This window comes from Mesoplodon mirus, assembly GCF_964341445.2.
Source record: "Mesoplodon mirus genome assembly, chromosome: 1".
Taxonomy (NCBI): domain Eukaryota; kingdom Metazoa; phylum Chordata; class Mammalia; order Artiodactyla; family Ziphiidae; genus Mesoplodon; species Mesoplodon mirus.
This window is the reverse complement of record NC_138976.1, coordinates 221,474,012-221,498,303: the sequence shown is the minus strand read 5'-3', so window position 1 is coordinate 221,498,303 and position 24,292 is coordinate 221,474,012. Positions and strand designations below refer to the sequence as shown.

Below are 24,292 nucleotides of genomic sequence, written 5' to 3'. Positions count from 1 at the left end.
TAATTAAAGAAAATTCCTGATGATATTAAAGTATATCTAGAACTTAATAAAAAAGTAAGGACATCAAACCTCTAGAATATAGCTAAAGTGACATTTAGAAATAAATTTATATTCTTAAATACATGTCAAAATATAAAGATTAAAATTAGTTATTCAACACCAAAAAACTAAGATATTAATTGAAGTGTAAAAGCAAAGGTGGTAGAAAGAAGGAAGGAAAGAATGAAGATAATGGCAGAAATTAATAGACTACAAATAAGCAAAACAAAAAAAGAGATGAACAACAAAATCAAAACTGGTGTTTCAGAAAAAAAAACCAAACTAAAAAACACTAAAAATAGAACTACAATACAACCCAGCAATCCCACTACTGGGCAACTACCCTGAGAAAACCATAATTCAAAAAAAGTCATGTACCACAATGTTCATTGCAGCTCTATTTACAATAGCCAGGACATGGAAGCAACCTAAGTGTCCATCGACAGATGAATGGATAAAGAAGATGTGGCCCATATATACAATGGAATATTACTCAGCCATAAAAAGAAATGAAATTGAGCTATTTGTAGTGAGGTGGATGGACTTAGAGTCTGTCATACACAGTGAAGTAAGTCAGAAAGAGAAAAACAAATACCGTACGCTAACACGTATATATGGAATCTAAAAAAAAAAAATGGTTCTGAAGAACCTAGGGGCAGGACAGGAATAAAGACACAGACATAGAGAGTGGACCTGAGGACATGGGGAGGGGGAAGGGTAAGCTGGGATGAAGTGAGAGAGTGGCATGGACATATATACACTACCAAATGTAAAATCGATAGCTAGTGGGAAGCAGACACATAGCACAGGGAGATCAACTCAGTGCTTTGTGACCTCCTAGAAGGGTGGGCGGGAGACGCAAGAGGGAGGAGATGTGAGGATATATGTATATGTATAGCTGATTCACTTTGTTATAAAGCATAAACTAACACCATTGTAAAGCAATTATACTCAAATAAAAATGTAAAAAGAGAAAAGGCTCTCCTGAAAGACTGATTATGAAATAGCACAGAAAGAGTATTTAAACAATATTAGGAATAAAAAGACATGAATAGACATAAAATAGAATAAATATTTTAAAAGTTGTATGACGATATCATGAAAATGCATATTTTCATAAAAAGTTAAATTAAAATATAACTTAAAAAAGTTAAAACCAAAGTAAACTATAAACTAGTAAAGAAATAGAAATAGACAAAACTTTCCCCTCTAAAAAGATACTAAGTCAAGTGTTTTGTACCTGAATTAGCACAACCTTCAAATAACAGAAGTTCCAATTTATTTATACTGTCTCAGAGAACAGAAAAAGAGGGAGAACCAGGTATCATTTTCTGGGCGAGTACAATTATAATTTCAAAGCAGAACAAAGAAAACATAAGAAAAGGAAATCATAGTCCAATCTTACTGGCAAATATCACTAGAAAAAATTATAAATAAATTACAGAAAATGAAACAAAAAGTATATAAAAGAAAATACTATATTAAGACCAAGTAGTGTTTATATCAAGAGCAGAAAAAAATATTCAATATAAAAAAAATCAATCCATATAATTCACCATACTAATAAATTATAAGTGAAAAATCATATGATCATCTTAAGAGCGAGAAGAATTTTAAAAAGCCTCTTAACAAATTAGAAATAAATGGGAACCAATTTAACAAATTATTAGCAAAAGATATATATACATCATACTAAACATTGCAGTCTAGAAGCATTCCTGTTAAAGTAAGGATTAAGGCAAGAATGTCTATAATTATCCCTAAAATTCAACTTTATACTGGGGCTATAATTAAATATAAAAGAACTAAGAAAAGGTATAAACATTTGAAAGAAAGGCATAAAATTGTTACTAAATATAGATAATTGTCTTTGTAGGAAATCCAAGATGATCCAGAAATTTTAGAAATCAATAATAATTTTTTGAAAAGGAAAAGAAATAGAAGAAATTCAGCAAATAAGATCAGCATACAAAAATTAATGCCATTCCCATATGTCAGCAAAATCTAATAGGGAAAAGACACTGTTTATAATAAGAACAAGAAACATAAGATATCTAAAAATTACTAACCAAAATCAGGCCAGATGCTTATGAAAAATTGTTTAAAAATTATTAAAGAATATATTTTGAGTAAAAGGAGAAATATACCAATGTAGCTGATAGGACTATCATAAATATGCTCATTCTCCACAGTCTAACTCTTGCAATTACAATTAAAATTCCACTAATATTTTTGTTGAAAACCAATGAACTCATTAAAATTCAAATGACATTTCTACCTTCTGGAAATGGTGGAGTATTTTTATCATAGTTATCCCGCACATAACAATTATAAATCCTGGACTATCTATATGTATGTGTGTGTATATGCACACTGTGTACATGTCTGTGTGTGTGATACAGACATACCCAGACAGACACACACAGTTTATTCACGCTGGTGATAGTTATATTCCATACAGTCACTGCAAACACTGAATTAGTGAATATGGAACCATTGCTCCTACGGGAAATATGAGGTTAGGTTCTGCAAGCCTCTGGTCACATCTTCACCAGCTGATCAATGTGAATCAGCTAGAAAAAACTGTGTATTATCTACAGTGACAGAATGATATAAATTTGTCTGACTTCTCAGAAACAATGAAGGTTAGACAGTAGAACATACACACTCTGGAAAATAATTTTGGTGTGTTATACATTTTATAATACTTGCTCCCAATTAAAGTTATAATTTAGCCTTGCCCTTTTGTCCCTTTTATCATACTGAAAAGTATTGAATATTGATGTAAATTTGTCAGTTTTTCTAAAAAATTCTATTCTTTATGTTTTATTTAAAAATTCATGAGATGTTTTCCTTTAAATATCTGTGAATGGAAGAAATGACAACATATATCACAAAGGGCTGACATCCTTAATGTATGTGTTAATTTTGTCCTCCAGTAAGCAGACACCAAGACATAATTAATCATACAAAAGATATAAGGGGGAAATTCCTGTGAAGGCGAAAGGAAGAGCTGGAGAAGGAGAGCCTTCAGACCATGATCCAAGTCAGAATCCTATGAAGCAGAGAGGAAGAAAGGAATAATGGGAAAGAAAAGTGTCAGACAGTTGCACAGTTGGAAGAAAGTTTTGGCCAGCTGATGGGGAGCACTTGAAACAAAATCCCCTATTCAAGAAATCCCAGGTCTTGGGCTTCCCGCATGGCTCAGTGGTTAAGAATCCACCTACCAATGCAGGGGACATGAGTTCAAGCCCTGGTCTGGGAAGATCCCACATGCCGCGGAGCAACTAGGCCCATGTGCCACAGCTACTGAGCCCGTGTGCCACAACTACTGAAGCCCACGCGCCTAGAACCTGTGCTTCGCAACAAGAGAAGCCACCACAATGAGAAACCTGCCCACCGCAACGAAAGAGTAGCCCCTGCTCGCCAAAACTAGAGAAAAGCCTGCGCCCAGCAACTAAGACCCAATGCAGCCAAAAAAGAATAAGATAAATAAAATAAATTAAATTAATTAAAAAGAAAAAAGAAGGGCCTCCCTGGTGGCGCAGTGGTTGAGAGTCCGCCTGCCGATGCAGGGGATACGGGTTCGTGCCCCGGTCTGGGAGGATCCCATATGCCGCGGAGCGGCTGGGCCCGTGAGCCATGGCCGCTGGGCCTGCGCATCCGGAGCCTGTGCTCCGCAACGGGGGAGGCCACAACAGTGAGAGGCCCGCATACCGCAAAAAAAAAAAAAAAAAAAAAAGAAAAAAGAAAAAAGAAATCCCAGGTCTTGCAGTAACAAGCCTGCTTTAGAACTTCTGCTATGCTTAGCCATCGGTAGGGAGCAGCCTATAGGAAGTGTGAGATCTGATGGCACATTTGCATGGCTGCCATAATATATATAAAGAGTACTTACAAAGCAACAAGACAAAAGGGGGAAACACCAATATAAAAATGGCCAGTGGACATTATACCAAATTAACCATCAGCCACTTAGAACCATTTTCCCCCTTCTATGCTCCTCTCTGCATTGCAACAGCTGGAAGAATCTCTGTCAACCAGATTTTGGGTTACAATGTACCAATAAGAGGAATTCCTGTAAAAGAGAAGCAGAAGCCATTGTGCCCCATGTAACACTGTCATGTAGGAATGAAGGCTTCAGCCCACAGCACATGTGAGGATTTGCCAGAAGATTCTTTCTGGGTGTCCTGCACGTTATTGATGCTTCAGGCACCTGAACTCACCATTATGATTTCCTGATATTGCTGTACTTACAGATTTCCTGAAAGCAAATAGCAGCTCTCCCTGATCTGTTTTCCAGTCTTTCTTAACTGTCTTATGAGCCTCTAATTCCTTGTATTAAATCACTCCCTGCTTGAAACACCTACAGCAGTTTCTGACTAAATCCTGACTGATAGAAACATGGACAAGCAAATCAGAAAAGTATAAATGAAAATGTCAAATCAGTGTATAAAAATACACTTATAATTACAGAATAAAATTTTTTTTTCTTCCCTTGCGGTACGCGAGCCTCTCACTGTTGTGGCCTCTCCTGTTGCAGAGCACAGGCTCCGGACGCGCAGGCTCAGTGGCCATGGCTCACGGGCCCAGCCGCTCCGCAGCATGTGGGATCTTCCCGGACCGAGGCACGAACCTGTGTCCCCTGCATCGGCAGGCGGACTCTCAACCACTGCGCCACCAGGGAAGCCCCAGAATAAAAAGTTTAATGAGATTTTTTTACTTGTTAAATTGGCTAAGATTTATTTCATTTATACTTATTTATGTACTTATCGATTTTATTATAAATACTCAAGGTTAACAAGAGGAAAAAAAAGGAGGTTCTGCCATACTCTTAGGAGTTTACACTTTCCATTTGCATTTGTAAAACCTTCTTAGAAGGCAATATGTATTATAACCTTTTAAGTGCTCATAATTTTCGATTCTTTAATTTCACTTATAGAAGTTATTCTTAAGAAAAAATTAGAATACAATGTTATATATGGGTATTTATCACAGTACAAGTTATAAATCAGACATCTGTTAAAAACAAATATCCAAGTATTAAATTTATCCAAATATTTAAATTTATCATGACATATACACACAATGGAATTGCTATGCAGCCATTATAAGTCATGTTTGGGCAGAAATTTAATAATATGGGGTTAATAATATTAAATGAAAAAACAAGATATATAACTGTAGATACAGTATGATTGTAGTATTGTATATAATGTATATTTACACACATAATATTGTAAATACATGTATATATTTCATGTATATATATATCTAAGTATGTCATTTATACATGTGAGTTTAGAAAAAGGGAAAATATTGCAAATATTTAACAGTGTCTATTTCTCCAATGACAGAATTACAGATTAGTTTTATTTTTATATATTTCTAACTTTTTAAAATGTGTTACTCTGAGCATATATTTTATAATGAAATTCAGGTCAATAAGAATTTTAATGTGCCTGTAAGAGCAGGTCAGCAGATGGAGAAATGAGATAAAGAATTTCTAAATTTGTTACAGATATTGCTTTAGGTGTTTCAATTCCCTTTCTGTTATTATTGGACAAAGGTATTGAAAGAATTTGATTGATATGAATCAACTAATATTTGCTATGCAAAGAGCAGAGTTTTATTCTTTTAAAAGTATAATTGGCTACAGGCTGGCTTGACTCCACCATAACATACACTGTAGGGATGGGATGCTGTGACTCCCATAACTTGAAGCAAGTAATTTTCTCAGGGCGACGAGAACAATCGGGATGAATGATGCCAAAGACAGAATCATTATCTCATCCTAGGCTTCCTTCAGCAGTGTCTGTGCACTGTGAGTCTTCTCGGTTCATTCAAGGATTAGAACACAATGTTTGTTTGGAGAATCATGACTTGGATACTGCATCAGTATCATTCTGAGCAGTTTTTCATTTCCCTCACACTTTTTTTTAAGCCTTAGGAGAATGCCTTGAAAAGCCAGGTCTTCTTGGTGGATACTAACATTAAACCCTCTACCCTGTCAGTGGAATTATAAATTCCAGAAATCAGTTCCTAATTTCATTGTGTATCGTCCTGTAAGATAATGACTGACAGATTCTTTTTTTTCTTCAAAGCTTCCCACACTACCTGACTTTCTCACTAGTCACTAACAGAGTCCTGCCAGTCTAAGGCATCAGTGTATGTCGATTGCAAGCCCTTCTTCTCCAATTAGGTTGGTTCCCCCAGGGTCTGTGAACACACACACACACACACACACACACACACCCCACTCTACTGTACAGCTGCTGTTCATCTGCTTACCTTACTTTTGTCTACCAATCCGAATCCTGCTTATCCTGCAAGCACTAAGTCAAGCAACATCATCCCATGAGGCTTCCCAGAACTTCCCCTGCAGGAGATTTCTCAAGTTCCAGCACATCTGAACAGAGTAGCACCCTTAGGTCCAGGTAATAGGACCTGTGCCTTGCGTTTCGTGCTTTAGAAAGCCCAGCTCGGACTCCCTCTGGCTGTGGCCCTTTCCGTGGAGCAAAGAGTCCACAGGAGTAGAATAATATCCCAGCCTGGAGCCTGTGCCCTCTCTTCTAGGTCATGCTCTGGGATCTAGCATCTCCTGCCCCAAATGGCCACACAACCACTTTCAAGGACTTTAGGCCTTTTTTCCGGGTCTACCCTCTCAAGGGAAGACCATATCACAGGTGTGTGCACCCTGAGGCCCAAGGCCAAGAGGCAGCGGTTTGGGTGTACACACTGAAGTGTTCACACATATCTGCATAGCCCTTCAAGACGTGGGACAAGAAGGGATGGGAAGAAGAGGAGGAGCAGACAGGAGTCATAGCCAGCTCTCCCACTCTGCCGTGTAGGGTCACCCTGGTTACATCAGTGGACCAGGGCATAGTTCGCAGGGCATTTCAAACACCTCTCCAGCTGAATACTTTGTGCTCTTGTTAAATGTGGAATTTGGACCACTCTGGGTTAGAAGTATGTTTCACTTTAAAGTAGCACACAAAATAAGCAGAAAGGAAAAGGGCTAAGATTAATTACAAGAGAGTTGATAAGCTTCGTGAGATATAATCTCACTCAGTCCAAATAACCCTGGGGTTGGGGGTTATTGTCTCCCTTTAAAAATTAGGAAACCAAGGCTCAGAAAAGCTGAGTTTCACCCTGGTTTCATAGGAGGGCAGGAGCAGATCTTTACCACTCCACAGCCTCCTCTTTCTTCACTCCACCTTCCCATGGGTCTATCTCAGCATCTTCTGGGACACCCGCATCAACCATTCTTTATGAAGATGAATAGTTTCCTGTTTGTAGGTCTGTGATCAGCCATGGAAAAATTGGTTCTGAGAGCTAGTTTAGCCAAGATTGGTGTTCACCGGCTTGGAAGTGGATTTGAAAACCTACCTGGTAGCATACAGAGGCCAAGGTGGAAATAAAGAGCTGCTTTTCTCCGTCTGGGCACTAGCTAATTGGTTGAGGGGGTGGGATTGTGAGTATGCTTGTTTGTTGGAGGTGGGGTCCTGGGAGTTCCAAAAGCCTTTGTACATTTTGACCCTGCAGAGTTGGGCAATTTTCAGTCACTCTTCTGGATAGCACTACTTCCCTTATTTGCCACGGAACAGGTCTTACTAGAAAGCTTGCATTCACGGTGTAAGGTTAATGAATACGAAACTAAACAGTAATATCATCCTCTGGTGGATGGGATTTCTGAAGAACAGACTTTGTATACATATTTGATGATAAGATGTAGGAGTCTCAGGGAACTGTAGTAAAGCCTCTTCCACGGAGGGGACGGCATCTCAGACAGCAAGTGACTTAGTAATTAGAGGGAACCCAGATTTCCTGTCTCCTCACCCCATATGCTTTTCCTACAACATAAAATTCACCCCCCTATAGATGTGGCGGGTGGGATGGCATTGTTTACAGGAAAGAGGTCATCTAAATATTAGGTCTTTGATGAAGCAGGGCTCCCTGCTCCTCCTGAGGGCATGCCTCTGAGGCATTTGGAGGTATACTGCTATAACGAAGTCTCCCAAACTTCCCCCTTGGAAAAGGTCACAATGTTAATAAACTTGTGTTCAGGTGAGGGAATTCAAGTACCTACTTACCTGTACTGAAAGTTGTCTCTTTATTACTAGGTTTAAGAGAACCTACTAACTACTTTATGAACAGTGTGTTTTGTCTGAATCAATAAAGATGAAAGACGGGGACTTAGGAGGTGGGAATCAGAGTGGAGGAAATTCTGGTATTTCCCCAATTTTCTAAAACACAGGTGGTTTTCTTCAACTTTAAGCTAAACAGAACATGGAATTTACCAGAAAAAAAAAAAAAGTAAATAAGACTGGTGATGTCACCTTTTCATACTCCAACTATTCATGCATTAAAGAGAAGTAACACTCTTTTAAAAGGTACATTTTCTTTTTTTTTTCTTTTTTTTTTTTTGCGGTACGCGGGACTCTCACTGTTGTGGCCTCTCCCGTTGCAGAGCACAGGCTCCGGACGCGCAGGCTCAGCGGCCATGGCTCACGGGCCCAGCCGCTCCGAGGCATGTGGGATCTTCTCGGACCGGGGCACGAACCCATGTCCCCTGCATCGGCAGGCGGACTCCCAACCACTGCGCCACCAGGGAAGCCCTAAAGGGTACATTTTCTTACAGAAACTGGAAAATAATTAATAACACTTTAATAACACTAAGCCACGTAAGAAACTGCGGTACGACCATCATACTTTCTAAGTCCATTTGTCTGAAGAAATGAGAGATGTGTCGTATTTCAGAAGGTTTAGATATGCTTACTTTATTTTCCTAGAATTATAATTTTATTATAATCAGATTTATTGAATTTTATCTGATTTTACATTCATCTTAAAACATCTGCAAATAATATAATTTACCTGCATATTTGGCATAACCATATGCTTCTTTTTGATTTTAACAGAACCTAAGTGTTCCTTGAATCAAGCTGTTCAAAATAACTTTACTGGGCATTTCTTTGAACACATCATACACACAGTAATATGTGTCTGGCAAGTGTCTATTTTTCTTTACTTTTAAAATCAGATCATTTAAAAGAGTTATTTACTACAAATAAAAAATCCCTTCTCCCCGCTCTCCCCACCCCCACGCCACACACACACACACACACACACACACACACACACACTTTCTTAAAGTGAAGCGAGAACCCAATTCACCCAAGGCAAGAGAAAAAAAAATACTGATGTGCTCACTGTTCCTGTTACCTCGGAGTAATACGGTAACAGCAGGAGATTACGGTACTAGCTGGGGCTACTGACTGTGTTACGTCAGCGAGAGCTGCAAAGTTCCTTGCTATTCTTTGCTGATGTCGGGGAGCTGAATATTAAAAGGGTGAAGGTGGAGTTATTGCCTGGCAGTATTTGGTTTTTTCTTTTTCTGTTTTCTCTCTTTATTTTTAAAATCTCCAGGTAAAGCGTCTGTGAGACAGGAGCTTAAAGACGTCTGTGGTAGAGAAAGGGGTGAGTCAGCGGGTGCAAAAGGACTAGGAATTGGTTCGTCGGAAACGGTTCCCTCTCTGCCGAGGGAGGAAGCAGCAGGGCTGCTCCTGGGACCGAAAGCCCGTCCAGTCCCCGCCACGCGCGCGCGAGTGGCTCTGCATCCGCGCTCCAGGTGAGTGCGCTGCAGCGCCGGGCGCCGGCGTCCAGCAGGGCCGGGTGGATTAGAGAAAACCTCCCTGGGCCTCAGGGCGAGACCCAACTCCCACTTTTCCCCAGGCTCCTCCCGCTTCTTTCACCCGCACCCTTACCCCCACCTCGTTTCCCTTATATTCTGGGAAGTTATCTCCTCGTTAACAAGTGTGTTTTTTAACCCCGTATTTACCGCTCCGAGGTAGGGGAAACGGGTTTCTGCAGTTGCTTGCTTTTTGTATCGCCTGTGAGCTCTAGAACTTGTGATGTTCACAGCAGCCTTTGCCCGGGAATCCCGCCTCAAGGCCCAGCCGCAGAGTCCTTACAAGGCAAGGTGTGTCCCCACTCCCCGCATTCCTGCCCGAGTCCCTGCGGTCGGCCCGCAGCTGTGGAAACCTAGCTTTCTTACGCAGACCGTGGTCCCCAGCTCGGAAAATACGAGGCGTCCCCTGTCCGCCGGCGCGCGGACTTGATTTTTACGCCTACTGTACAAAAGCCGCAGTGACTGCCGCCTGCACAGCCCCTTAGACAGAATGACGCTCCCCGCTCCCACTCTTCCTCTTGGACCCCCGGAGCCCGCCTGGGTGTGGCTTGAGGCTCGAGTCCTCCGGGACCGCTGATCCTCTGGGTAGAAAAGGAATCCTGGACCGATCTAGGTCGCGTTCAGCCCTCGTTGGGTCGCGAGGGCTTTGCTCTGGACTCGGCTCTCAGGCCGGCTTGGCTGGTCGACAGACCGACGCTCTCCGCACACTCAAGTGTGAATTCCTCGGGCGTGAGCGTGCGCGTGGCACTGGCCCTGCGGTCCCCGGGTCGCAGCGGCTCCCTCTCCCAGGCCGCCTCCTCCAGGTGACTGCGAAGCAACCTGTTCAAGTGGCAACCGGGTGGTAGATCCTCCGGGTTTCCACCGACTTGGCTCGGCGCTGCATGCCCGTCAGCCGCGCTTCTCGGGCTCTGGGATTTTAATTTCTGCACGGCTGCTAGCAGTCCGGCCGCCGGGCGCTGCAGTTTAGGGGGTGTGTGCTTTGGATCTCGAACCCCGCGAGAGGCTGCGCGGCGGAGCGCGCCAGGGCAGATTCCCAGCGGCGGGGCACGGCTCGCGGTCCCCTCCCGCGCGCTCGCCTGCTGCTGCGCGAACCGCTTCGGGATCGCAGAGTCGGCGGGACTCCCCGCCGCGTCCGACCGCCAGTCGAGGCAGGGCACAGCCTCGCTCCCCAGGGCGCCTGGCTCACACTCCGCATTTCTCTTTGCGCTCTTTCAGGAGGACGCTGGCAAACGACGCTCCGCAGCCGCCTCGGTCTTGGCAAACATTTCACATCCACGTCCCCCGGCCTGCGCTCCTAGAAGCTGGATCTACCATGAGTCCAGCCACACTGAGGGTAACTGCGGGTGGGGAGAAGCGCCCAGATGCCAACGGTCCCCGCCTTTGAGAGTCGACGGCAGACCCGTACGTGCCTGTGGTTTGTGGGAGAGACAGGCGCTGGATTTTTGAATTCCAAATTATGTGCGGAATGCTCAATCTTCACACCCGGACGGATCCGACAGTGCAAGAAAGGGGACTCGCGTAATTCTGGGACTGCATTTTGCATCGCGTCTCCTCGAGCTCCGCGCTGAGCCTCGCGTAGGGAGGGAGTTGGGGCCCCGGGCCAGCGTTGCTGCTGCAGAGGGTCGGCGGGCAGCCCCGCGCGCCCATGGCCATGTTGCCTTTAATGCCCTGCCCCTTTGCGTGGCCTTCTGAGGGTTTCCAGAGCTGGCCCGGGTTGCTTCCCACCCGTACGCTCTCTCTTACCGCCAGACAACCTCAGCAGGCAAGGCTCCCCGGAGCGGAGACCTTTTGAGTCCCCGCTCCCTCTCTCCCACCTCCGCCCAGGCCCGGAGTGGCCCTCAACAGCCGGACCTCGCCCGGCCCCGGCTGGGACCATGGTGTTTCTCTCTGGAAATGCCTCGGACAGCTCCAACTGCACCCACCCGCCGCCACCGGTGAACATTTCCAAGGCCATCCTGCTCGGGGTGATCTTGGGGGGCCTCATCCTTTTCGGGGTACTGGGGAACATCCTCGTGATCCTTTCCGTGGCCTGCCACCGGCATCTGCACTCGGTCACTCACTACTACATCGTCAATCTGGCGGTGGCCGACCTTCTACTCACGTCCACGGTGCTGCCTTTTTCCGCAATCTTCGAGATCTTGGGCTACTGGGCCTTTGGCAGGGTCTTCTGCAATATCTGGGCGGCGGTGGACGTCCTGTGCTGCACTGCGTCCATCATGGGGCTCTGCATCATCTCCATCGACCGCTATATCGGCGTGAGCTACCCGCTGCGCTACCCCACCATCGTCACGCAGAAGAGGGGTCTCATGGCTCTGCTCTGCGTCTGGGCGCTCTCCCTGGTCATCTCCATCGGGCCTCTGTTCGGCTGGAGGCAGCCGGCCCCCGAGGACGAGACCATCTGCCAGATCAATGAGGAGCCGGGCTACGTGCTCTTCTCCGCGCTCGGCTCCTTCTATGTGCCGCTCACCATCATCCTGGTCATGTACTGCCGGGTCTACGTGGTGGCCAAGAGGGAGAGCCGGGGCCTCAAGTCCGGCCTCAAGACCGACAAGTCGGACTCGGAGCAGGTGACGCTCCGCATCCATCGCAAAAAGGTCCCGGTCGGAGGCAGCGGGGTGTCCAGCGCCAAGAACAAGACACACTTCTCCGTGAGACTCCTCAAGTTTTCCCGGGAGAAGAAAGCGGCCAAAACACTGGGCATCGTGGTCGGCTGCTTCGTCCTCTGCTGGCTGCCCTTTTTCTTAGTGATGCCCATTGGTAAGTCTTTACAGCACCTCATTTTAGCATTTAGGAGTCTTCACCCTCTTCCCATGATGGTACCCCAGACTCACAGTCACGGGTGGAAGAAAAAGGATCTGCATTTCAAACAGCAAAGCTAGGGAGGGCAGTTAGGAAAGGCTCCTATGTAGAAAAGTAAATTTTCATTCCCTTTCTGCTCCGGGTTTCATTTATATAACGTCCTAGGGCACTTTTTCAACTACTGCAGAGTGGCATCCTACCGAAGCAGGTTAATTGGTCTCCTTAATAAGAACGTCAAGTTTTCTTAATGCTTTAAAGCATGTGTTTAATTTAAATACATCCATCCTCGGATTTCAAGTCTCAGTCTCCACCAGGCACTTAGGCAGGGGCCATGGAATGCCACTTTCACCTCTGCTGCTGTGGACTGCAGATTCTTGTGTCCTAAAAGTAAGCACCATGCTTATTCTGAACAAACGTGTAATTTTATTATTAGATTAGATTATTAAGGGTTAGTTATAACGGTCTGCTTATGTTCTGTATCTGTGTTCATTTTGTTTTCTGGATTCAGTGTGGAAGAAAGCATGGTGAGCCACTGACAAGAAAAAAAAAACGATATTATGTCCAAACCAATTTAACCTTTTAAGAATTCAACATAATGTTTCCAATAAGTAAATACATTCTGCTTTATTTTAATACCAAGTATTAAATAAAGCAAATACTACTCTTATCCAAAATCATTCAGGAAGCTTCAGATGACACTGAAAATAATACAGTAATGTTACAAATCCAATTTTCTCAAACGCTAAGTTAGCTGTTGTCAAACTAATTAGTTCATTATAAATATCAGCAAGCTGATCCACTTGGAATCGTCGTCCATCTCTGGAAGGCCTTCCTGAGATCCCAAAATGGTTGTTTGCTATTTTTAGTTTGTGAGCTCAAATATAGACCCACACATTGGTTATCCACTAACTCTGGCAAACAAAAAATTACAATAAAAAATTAATAAAAGTCTGTTTCTGTACTTTAGAGCCAGTTTACATGGCATGTACTGAAAGTAATTTGCGACACTGTGTAGTAATAGCAGCTATTATTTTTTGAGGGCTAACTATGTTTCAGACATTGACAATTTTATATCATTAGTCCTCTCAATAACTCAGTGAGGTATGCATTATTATCCTGTAATCACAAGTCGGGGGAAGGGATTCTTCGGGTTCTAGAGTTTTGCTGTCTAACACCATAGCCACCAGCCCCAGGTGGCTATTTAATGTAAGTTAAAATTAAAGAAAATTAATATTCAGTCCCACCAGCCACATTTCAAGTGTTCAATAGCCACATGTGGCCAGTGGCTACTGTTTTGAACAGCAGAGATATAGAACATTTCCATCACTGCAGAAATTTCTACCCAGCATGGCTGCTTGAGAGGCCCTTCCAAGTCCACTCCCTGGTCTTTCATCATTATTGCTTTCTCTGCTCCTAGAATTCTATCAGAGTTTTGAATTTATTTAAATAACACTCTTTACTTGAGCCACTGGCTGCTTACCTGCCTGTCTGCATACCATCCCTTCCTCCTGAAGTTTGCACATTTATTCATGCATCTATCTGTTCACTTGTCGAGTATTTATTAAGCACTTGTTCTAGACACTTAGGATGAACAAAGCAGAAGAATCCTTGCAGTAAGATGTTTGCAATCTTTGGGGGGAAATAGACAAAAACAAATAAATATATCTTAAGAAGTCAAGGACTAATAAGCAGTATTTTAAAAATGAACAGAATAAGAGGATAGAGTGGTGCTCTATTGATGTGGCGAAAAGTCTCTCTGAAGAGGTGATATTTGAGCAGAGACCTGACTGAATTGAGAAGCAAGCCTTGCAAAGTCTGGGAGGAAGAGCTTTCTGGGCAGAGGGAACAGCAAGTGCAGAGGTGGGAAGGAACCTGACCTATCTTTTAAGTCAAAGTAGAATTTGCATGTTATTCTAATTGTGATGGGAAGCCATCCAATCAAAGGGGCTTTAGCAGGTGAGTGGCTGGTCTTATATTTTTAAAGGATCATTCTGGCTTCTGGGAGGAGTGAGGGCTATTTTGGGGTGAGAGTGGAAACAGGGAGACCAGTTAGGAGGCTGTTGGAGATGTCAAGGAGAGAAAGGTGAGGATGCCCTGCACTCAGGTGAGACAGGTGGAGGTGATGTGAAGTGATCACATTTGGCACTTATTTCAAAGGTAGAGCTGACAAGTTTGGACATGGGATATGAGAAAAGGAGAGGACTAGAGATAAGTCCCGGGTCTGGGGACCTAACAACCGGGTAAATAGTAGTGTGTTTTACTGAGATTGGAAAAACTAAAGGTCGTAAGGGGCTGATGGGAGTGTGGAGTACAAGTGCTTATTTTGTACAGCCATGTTGAGAAGCGTCTATTAGATGTCTAAGTAGAGATGCCAAGTAGGCAGTTAGATACATGAATTTGGTGCTAAGAGGGGAAGCTGGGCTATGATATAAACTTGGGACACATCACCATACTTAAAGCCACAGAAATGGAAGGATCTGCCAGAGAGAAAGTCTGGAGAGAAAAGAGAGATAAGGGCCGAGGCTTGGGGCATCCTGATATTTGAAGGTCGGGAAAAGGAGAACCAAGCAGAAAAAGAAATTGGGAAGGAGTGGCCAGGGAGGTAGGAGAGCCTGATGTCCCTGAAGCTGAATGGAAATGTTTCACCAAGGCAAGAGTCATGAGCTGTGTCACATGCAGCTGCTAGGCCAAGTCAGAGGAGGACGGGGAATCAACATTGGACTTGGCCATGTGGAGGTCCTTGGTGATATGAGGAGGTGCTTTGAGGATAGTAGTTTCTGTGGCGTGATGGAGACAAAAGCCTGATGGTGTGCTTTCTTGAGAGAATGAAAGATGATGTGGGGACAGTGAAAACAGGCAACTCTTTGGAAGGGTTTTGCTAGACAGTGGAGCAGGGAAATGCAGTGTAGCTAGAATGATCTAGAGAGAATTTTCAAAGGTGGGAGACAGGATATCATATTTATATTCTGATGGAAATGAGGGAATAGAGAGATCCTGATGGTGTAGGCAAGGAAGGAGACCAGAGGGTTTAGAAGTGACAGGGAAAGCAGGGTGTATGAGCACAGAGGCAGTAGGTATGGAGGGAGAAAGGTAAAGATCTCCTCCAAATATATGTATATCCTCAATGAAGTAAGGATCAAGATCATCTCAAAATTTGATGAATTTTATGTATTTTTTAAACTAAGTTATTTTTTCATTTCATAATGACCAAGAGAATAGAAAACATGCAAGTTTTTAAAAAGCAGGTGTTCCTCACTACCAAGCCAAAAACATTGTTGTGAGAGTTAAATTTTAGATGTGGGTAATGGTAATTGCTTGCACTTTGCTTTGCACATCAGGAGCAAATTGTAGTCAGACAGATAAAACTAGACATCAGCTTAATTCCTCTTTCTTCAGGTTCCCTTCTGTATCATTCTGCTCCTTCTTAAAAATAAATGAACCAAATATCTAAATGTATATGAGACTATCCTGTGATATCTATATTCCCTATCTTCAGTAAATTGAGTTGAGTTGAAAAGAAAAAAGTAAGAATCAAGATCATCACCTAAGAGTGAGGAAGGAATAGGAAATGAGGGAGGTTTGAGGAGCAAAAGAAGATGTGAAAGATTAATCTTTGAGATGAGGGAGTAAATAGATGATGGAAATTTAGGAGGTCCTGAGGATGTGTTTGAGACTTAGGGTCATAAATTTAAAGGAAGGCCAATCAAGAAGGCAGGATGCTGCTTTCTCACAGCTAAGAGGCTGAGGATGATAGGGAATGTTGCTGATGACTGACTGTGTCTAGGGACCCTGGTAAAGAAGGGGAGTGTGTTACAGCTGATTCACTTTGTTATACAGCAGAAACTAACACAACATTGTAAAGAAATTATACACCAATAAAGATGTTAAAAAAAAAAGAGGAGTGGGTGAAGGGACATAGGCTAGATCAGATTAGGGGTCACACAGAGTTAGATGGTGGAAAAAGTTCAGGTGATTGGGAAAAGATAGGTGATTGGGAGGTTGGGACTGCTGGTGGTGGCTTAGCTATCCAAGGAGATGAGCATGATAGACTGGGTCTTGAGGTTCTCCAGGGGAAGGGAGACTCTGGTCCAATCATAGCCTCCCTCTTGGATCTGCTGCCTTGGAGACCTGGTAATGTTGAAGTGAAGACGGGCACAAGATCACCGAACCTACCACATCTATGGTCCACGTTTTCTTCCTGACACTAAACTAGTAAGACACGATTTCTTCCAGGAGTTATGGCTGTATAATAAGTTCCAGGCACTGCGTTAGACAAAAAAAAAATAATGACTAAAGCACATTCCCTGCCCTCAAGGGCCTCACAATCTAGTTAAGGAGACAAATTGAAAAGATTATCACAAATCTGTGAAATTGGTCCCCAAAGTGGTATTACAAGTGCTGAGGAATATAACAATTAACTGTGTCTGGAGATCACTACAGAAGCTTCTAGAAGTATTGCAGTTGACTAAGCAGGGACTTGAAGACAGCACTTCGTCTGCTGGGCCATCAGTGAGATGTTATCTGTTTTTAGTAACTATCTTAAGTACATAGTTCATGCAAAATGTGAATAGAAGGATAAACATGCCATTATGTTATTATACACAAGGGACAGGAGCTCTTAAGTATAACAAGTAGTCTCTTGGGAAGAATAGCTTATCAGTTTGTGCTAGGCTGCCAGAGAACAGTGGGACTGGAAACTAAACCCAGAGCAGGGGTGAGTGAGCGTACTGTACAAAGCTGAGAGGTGAAGCACCCACCTGTGTAAGAACCAGACCAGGATAATCAGGTGACTGAGGACTTTCCATTTCATTGCTGAAGGTCCCTCTGGATTTATGAGAAGGTTCTGTCTCCTCCTGGACTCTACACTTCACTCTCTCCCCAGCTCCTCCCAACCAGGGCTGGGTTGGTTGCTGGATTGAATAGTGTGATTGCAGGTAGGAATCTGACTTGTCTGCTCTCAAGTCTAAGTCTTGCTAGTCTTGTTTTCTTTCTGCATCCTAAATGTTTGGTTGAAATTGAGAACCCCTTCGGGGGAGGTGGGGGGATCATGCTTCATGTTGTTATCAGTCATTTATACCTTAGAGTGAATGTTTTTAAAAAACAAGTTTTGATCATGAAGCTAAATAAAGAGAATTTGAAGGTGTTAGCCTTCAACATATGAAAGAAGGAAGGGTATAACTGTGCCACGAGGAAGCTTGGGCACCTGTCGTGTGTGCATCATCTTTGCTCATATCGTCCTTTTGTCTAGAGCCCAACAGTACCAAAGGCAGTGTGCTGGGTGGAAAAAGTGTTGACCTGAGATTTCAACCCAGGCTTTCTTTTTCATAAAATATGCCTAGCATAGCGCCTAACACAAAGCAACTGGCAATAAATGTTAATCTTATCTGAATTCATATGATTCACAGACCATCATTGACATATTTTTTTTTATAAATTTGTTTATTTATTTTTGGCTGAGTTGGGTCTTCGTTGCTGCCCGCAGGTTTTCTCTAGTTGCGGCGAGCGGGGGCTACTCTTTGTTCCAGTGCGCGGGCTTCTCATTGCGGTGGCTTCTCTTGCTGTGGAGCACAGGCTCTAGGCGCGGGCTTGGTAGTTGCGGCTCGCAGGCTTTAGAGCGCAGACTCAGTAGTTGTGGCGCACAGGCTTAGTTGCTCCGTGGCATGTGGGATGTTCCTGGACCAGGGCTCTAACCTGTGTTCCCTGCATTGGCAGGCGGATTGTTAACCACCGTGCCACCAGGGAAGTCCCCACTGACATATGTTGATGCAGGAAGTTGCCATGAGGAGTGGATGCCCTTGGAGGTCTGAGAAAAAGAAAACATCAGAAAGAAAGGGATGAAGGGGGGCCACATCTACTGAACATATGGTTATGTGTCAGAACTCTGGACACATTATCTGATTTAAATACAAAATAGGCATTCTTGTCAGACTGAGCCATTGCTGTTATCTCTGAATGAAAGGAGACAGCGTTGGGCTGAGCTGTGGTTCAGGTGGACATCGACTATTTGAGAATTAGTTTAAAGTAAAAAAGACAGCAGACAGCACATGGTAAGGAGGGAGAATAAGTTTTAAGATGGAGTGTTCGGGGAAAAGCTATACTGGCAAGGAGATTATCAGGTGGAAGCAGTGAGGCAGAGAATGATTCCTTCACTTAATCTGCAAAATTTCATTGAGTGTGTAGTATGTGCCAGGCAGCTAGAGAATCCCTGGAGATAAAGATGAACAAATCCCTGCCGGGACTTCCCTGGCGGGCCAGTGGTTAAGACGCTGAGCTCCCAATGCAGGGGACACTGGCTTGATCCCTGGTCAGGGAACTAGGATCCTGCATGCTGCTCCTTGGTGTGACCAAATAAATAAATAAACATTCTTCTGCTTTACCCAGAGCATACATACAACACTCTCAGAATAAAAATAACAGCACAACCGGCAATATGATTACTGTAAACATTAAAAAAAAAATCCCTGCCCTAGTGGAGCTGAAAATCTGCACAATTAAATACATAGCAAAGTCTCAGATGGTGACGTGAAAAACAGCCAGGAAAAGGGGCGAGTACCTGTAATGACATAATGACCCTGACTCTTGTGCATGCCCGAGACTACTCGAGACTAGGTTGCTTGGCTGCAGGTACAAAAGATCGGGCCCCTGATATGTATGGAAAAGGTTGACTTCTGAGAGATAACGGTGTGGAGAGAATCTAAGAGCCACTGTGATTTTAACATGAGACCAGTTTTTCAGTTACTCTTGCTGTACCACCAGTCATCTCAAAACATAGTAACTTAAAGCAGCAGTCATGTTATGGCTTGTGACTCTGTGGGGCAGGGATGAGTCCAGGTCCAGTTCACTGGGCTGTCTGGCTGGATGTCAGAATCGGTGGCCGCTCGTCCTCCAGGGGTTGAGACTCGCTCTCCAGAAGTGTGGCAGTTCTCTCCAAGAGGGCAGGAGCTGCCAGGCTTCTGAAGAGAGCAGCCCAGACCAGGCCCAGTGTCACTGCTCCCTCACTCTGCAGGAAAAGCAAGTCATGAGGCCAGTATACGTTCAACAGGGGGAGAGAAATAGACTCACCTCCTGCTGGGGGAGCAGATCCATAACGGGATGAGGAGATTTTTGTGGCCATCCTGCAGCACCTCTTCCTCACAAGCATATCAAATAGCATTTCTCTTTCATCCTCCAGTTATTTTTGGAGAACTCCCCATATGCTGGGCTTTACACAATGCACCGTGTAAACACCAGTCTGGGTGCTTGCCTTCCCGCAGGCTTCTAATCTCCACAGGGAAATAGACATTAATCAGATAACCACATAAAAAGTCCAGTGAAAATGATGGGGTGGTACCCTGGAAACCTACGCTGTGGATAAGGGTGACCCTGGGCAGGAGGGCAGAAAAGTCTTGCTAGGAAGGAGAGCTTGACGTTTGAGCTGAGATCTGTAGAATGAGGAACTCTTCACTGGCTAAAAGGAGGAGGGAAGGAATGGGATGGGTAAAAACTCTGATAGGACTGGCCTGATGCTTAATGAGGATTTTCCAGAAGGCCAGTGTGGCCAGAGATGAAAGGCTGATAGAAAACTAGTATCAAATGAAGCTGGACAAAAAAGAGATCTGACCAAATAAGCCTTTAAAGTCATATTATGCGTTTGTGTTTTTATCTGAAGAGGACCAGGAGCAGAGATGACATGATCAAGTCTATATTTTAAAGTATCAAAGGCTTAGTGAAAAGAAGACTGTGGATAGACCAATTGGGAGACATTTACACAGGACAGTTGAGAGGTTTCCTGCCAAGTCGGATCCTTCTCACTCGTGATTGAAAATATTTATTTCTGTGAGCTGCCACATAGCTCTTGTATGCGTCTTCTGTCGTTGCCTCCCGAGCAGATTTACGAGAAATGCTTTCCCTGATCTCAAATAGTCTGACCAGACTTGGCTTTAAGTTAATTGTGGCTCTTTTCCGCAAGACGAGTGTGTCAACAGAGATTTACCGTCATATTCAGAAGAATCTGCTGCAGGCTCAGAAAACGTCTACTATAAGTTCTAACAAAGCTTTGAACAATAGCCACCTCTTTCAAACCGGCTGCACGCTGGCAAGTCATTACTTTGAAGGAGACAATACTTAGTGACCTACGCATTGCTGTGTTTTGTTACTTCATAGTTTCAGGTTCAGATGCTAGGATGTTTTCCTGAGGCGTTTTCTTTGTGTGGCAGATTCACCGTCTTTTAGCCCTTCTACTTGGTTTTCTAACTGGACATTTACATAGTGGCTTCTCATTTTGAAACTGCTTGCTTCTTTACTATTTAAAAATTTCCCCCCATATTTTTATCAGTCGTTTGTATTTCGATTTTGGGATGTGAAATTGCTCCTCTGTGTTCTTTGGCCACATTTTATTAAGTCGTTGATTTTCACTTATTTTCTTTTTGTAAGATTATTGTATACATTGAACATTAATCACTTATTACTGCATATCCTGGGTTGCCAGCTTTCTCATTGCTATATTCAGACATGCTGAGAAAATGTACCTTCTTTATTTTTCAAAAACTGATATGATCTTTTTCATGAACTCCAGCGGAGACACACACACACACACACACACACACACTTTTAGTTGAATCCAATAAGTTCAGTCAAATCCAGTCACTTAAGCAGCGTCTTTATATACTCAGCCTCCCTTGGATAACTCAGCCTTTCAGGTTTGCCTGCTAAATTGTTAATCAGGGGCACACATAACCTCGTGGCTATTGGGGTCGGGGAGAGAGGAAATTGTCGGGCCCTCGGTTGACCTTTCATGGTGATTTTTAGTTTCCTTCACTGGGGATGTTGGGTTAGTCTAGTGACCGGTCCCCAGGCGCTAGTCCCCAGCCATCACGCAGCCGTCTCCCAATAAGTCTGAGGGTGCTCACCCATGGACCATTGACCCACCTGATGACTCAGCCCCACTCAGTCCTTACTGTGACTACAGACACTCAAAGTTGATGTGTGTCTCCATTTGGCTCCTGGCTGGGTGACAATTGCTCTGTGACCATTAGCCAAGGAGTCACTTTATCCATAACAGCCCCCGTGATCACCTTTCACAAGCTTTTGAACTAAACCCTCAGCAATGTTTCATCCCTGTCTCAAGGTATGGAGAGCCCTGTGGGTTCCTTCCACACCCCTCCATGCCACACCATCTCATTCCACACCCAAGCACACCACACCCAACAGGTGTGCCAGCCTAGACTTACTCTCTGCCCACCCACACTGGCTGTCACTTTAATGGGTGCCAGAGCCCTCCTGTGTCCTCTCCCAGATGCCCAGAATGGAGAGTGGGGAAAATCACCTTCACTACCACCTTTATCTTCTTAAATGCCTCTGTGGTCCTTGTTGAGAGGGGAGCTCAGAACAAACACCAGGCTGCCTCTTTTCACTAACTCCTTCCCCACTTTTCCCCACAGTCCACCTGTGGAGGACAGATGTGGCAGGCTTTCCCTTCCTTTTTCTGGCTAAATGGGACCCTCCTCAGAACCATGTCTTCTTCCTCCCTGGGGGGCATCCATCTTCTATGGAACAGCAATGGCAAATGGATGCAGGCAGAGAGAGGGAGATAGGTTCACTAAAAAGGGAATAAAGACCAGGAGTTTTAAACAATGTTATAATCTTTATACATATTCAGCAACTATTTTTCCCATTGGTTTTTTTTTTTGCATTTTATCTTTTTTGTGGCTTTTACAAATACATAGACATTTAAAATGTTTATGTAGTCACATATTTTAATCTGTTTCTTCATGGATTGTGCCTTCTCAGGGATGCTTGGAGAGATCTTCCCCCACGTAAGTCAGATAACCTCTATTTTCTTCTTGTTCTTTTAAAGCACCATTTGTCATCTACCTGGAATTTACTTTTGTATTTTGGTAGGTGATGTCTAACTGTATTTATGTAGAAAGGTTAACCAGATATTCTTAAAAGATTTATTGAATAATGTATCCTTTCCCATCTTTTCTGGAAAACTACGTTTGTTGTATTAGAGAGAATCCTGAATCTATTTTGGAACTCCCACTTCTGTTACATTTATCTATCTCTCTAATATTGGTGCTACATTATTTTAACTACTGTGGCTTCATAATACATTTTCATATTTTCTACGTTAAGGCCCCTGGATGAATATTCTTTTTTAAAAAATAAATTTATTTATTTTATTTTATTTTTGGCTGCGTTAGTTCTTCGTTGCTGCGTGTGGGCTTTCTCTAGTTGTGGCGAGCGGGGGCTACTTTTCGTTGCGGTGCGCGGGCTTCTCATTGTGGTGGCTTCTCTTGTTGCAGAGCAAGGGCTCTAGGTGCGCGGGCTTCAGCAGTTGTGGCTCGCAGGCTCTAGAGCGCAGGCTCAGTAGTTGGGGTGCACGGGCTTAGTTGCTCTGTGGCATGTGGGATCCTCCCAGACCAGGGCTCGAATCCATGTCCCCTGCATTGGCAGGCGGATTCTTAACCACTGTGCCACCCGGGGAAGCTCTGGATGAATATTCTTTTTCAAAATGATTTTGTCTGTCTTTGCACGTTCTTCCAGGAAAAGTCTGGACTCATTTTGTCAAGTTACATCTCTTACCCCCACCAACACCAACACACACACACACATACACACACACGCACTCACACACACACACACACAAATCCTGTCACATGTTAATCATAATTTTTAGTATGTATAGATTAATTTGAAAGGAGACATCTTTATCACATTGAGACCTCCTGTTAAGAAATATGACATATGTAAATCAACTCTACTTCAATAAAAATATATGACATGTTTCTCCATTTACTTCCCAAACTACTTTCGGACTATTGTTTAAACTTTACTTTTTTTTTTTTTTTTTTTTTTTTTTTGCGGTACGCGGGCCTCTCACTGTTGTGGCCTCTCCCGTTGCGGAGCACAGGCTCCAGACGCGCAGGCTCAGCGGCCATGGCTCACGGGACCAGCCGCTCCGCGGCATGTGGGATCCTCCCAGACCGGGGCACGAACCCATGTCCCCTGCATAGGCAGGCAGACTCTCAACCACTGCGCCACCAGGGAAGCGCTAAACTTTACTTTTAATCACACTTACTATCATGTCCTAGAAAAATGATTGTTACAGTGAAGTCAGGAAATGCTGCTTTGGTATTTCAATTTAGATACAACACGTTGGTTTTTAGATCAGTACCCTTCATCATGTCAAGGACGTATCTTTCTATAGTTTATAGAATAATTTTATCAAAAACGAATTTTTATCAAATGCTGCTTTTAAAATATGCATCAATATAATATTTTTCATTGATACTGATTTGATAAATTTTATTTCCTAATATTAACCTATCCATATATTCTTGGATTAAATTCTATCTGATCAGTGACATTATTCTTTTTTATGTTACTGCATTATACTAAGTATTTTATTTCTGGTTTGCATCTATATTTCTATGTGAAATGAGTATATCATTTTATTTTACAGTGTGTTTTTGTTGCATGTTGGTTTTGAGTTTATATTAACTTTATAAAACGAATTGTGACACTCTCCATTTTTTTCTACCATCTGTAACAATTTAAATAGCATAAGAATTATGTGTTCCTTGAAGGTTTGAAAGAACTTGCCCATAAAACATTTGGACACAGCTCCTTTTATGGATGCAGCTCTAGGAGACTGGTTTCTATTTCTTCCATGGATAGTGGTCTATTCTGATTGTCAGATTTGATAATCTTTGTTTTCTTATTTTCTATTTTCCTTCTCATTGAGATTTAACATTTTAGCACAGAATTCTACATGAAACTCTGTTA

The 24,292-nt window shown here is 43.3% G+C and overlaps 1 protein-coding gene across 5 annotated transcripts in view; it reads left to right on the top strand.

The window, feature by feature from the left end:
* Positions 1-9,160: 9,160 nt before the first annotated feature.
* The window catches only part of ADRA1A (adrenoceptor alpha 1A), a 105,971-nt gene continuing 90,839 nt past the window's right edge, over positions 9,161-24,292 (top strand). For 4 of the 5 annotated variants that reach the window (XR_014293573.1, XM_082616118.1, XM_082616116.1 and 1 more), the window contains exon 1: positions 9,161-12,484. Coding sequence is in view for 4 of the 5 variants with exons in the window: in XM_082616118.1 (XP_082472244.1) it covers positions 11,602-12,484 (883 nt within the window). In the remaining variant the exon portion in view is untranslated. The remainder of the gene's footprint in view (positions 12,485-24,292) is intronic. The other variant, XM_082616117.1, reaches the window with a different exon arrangement.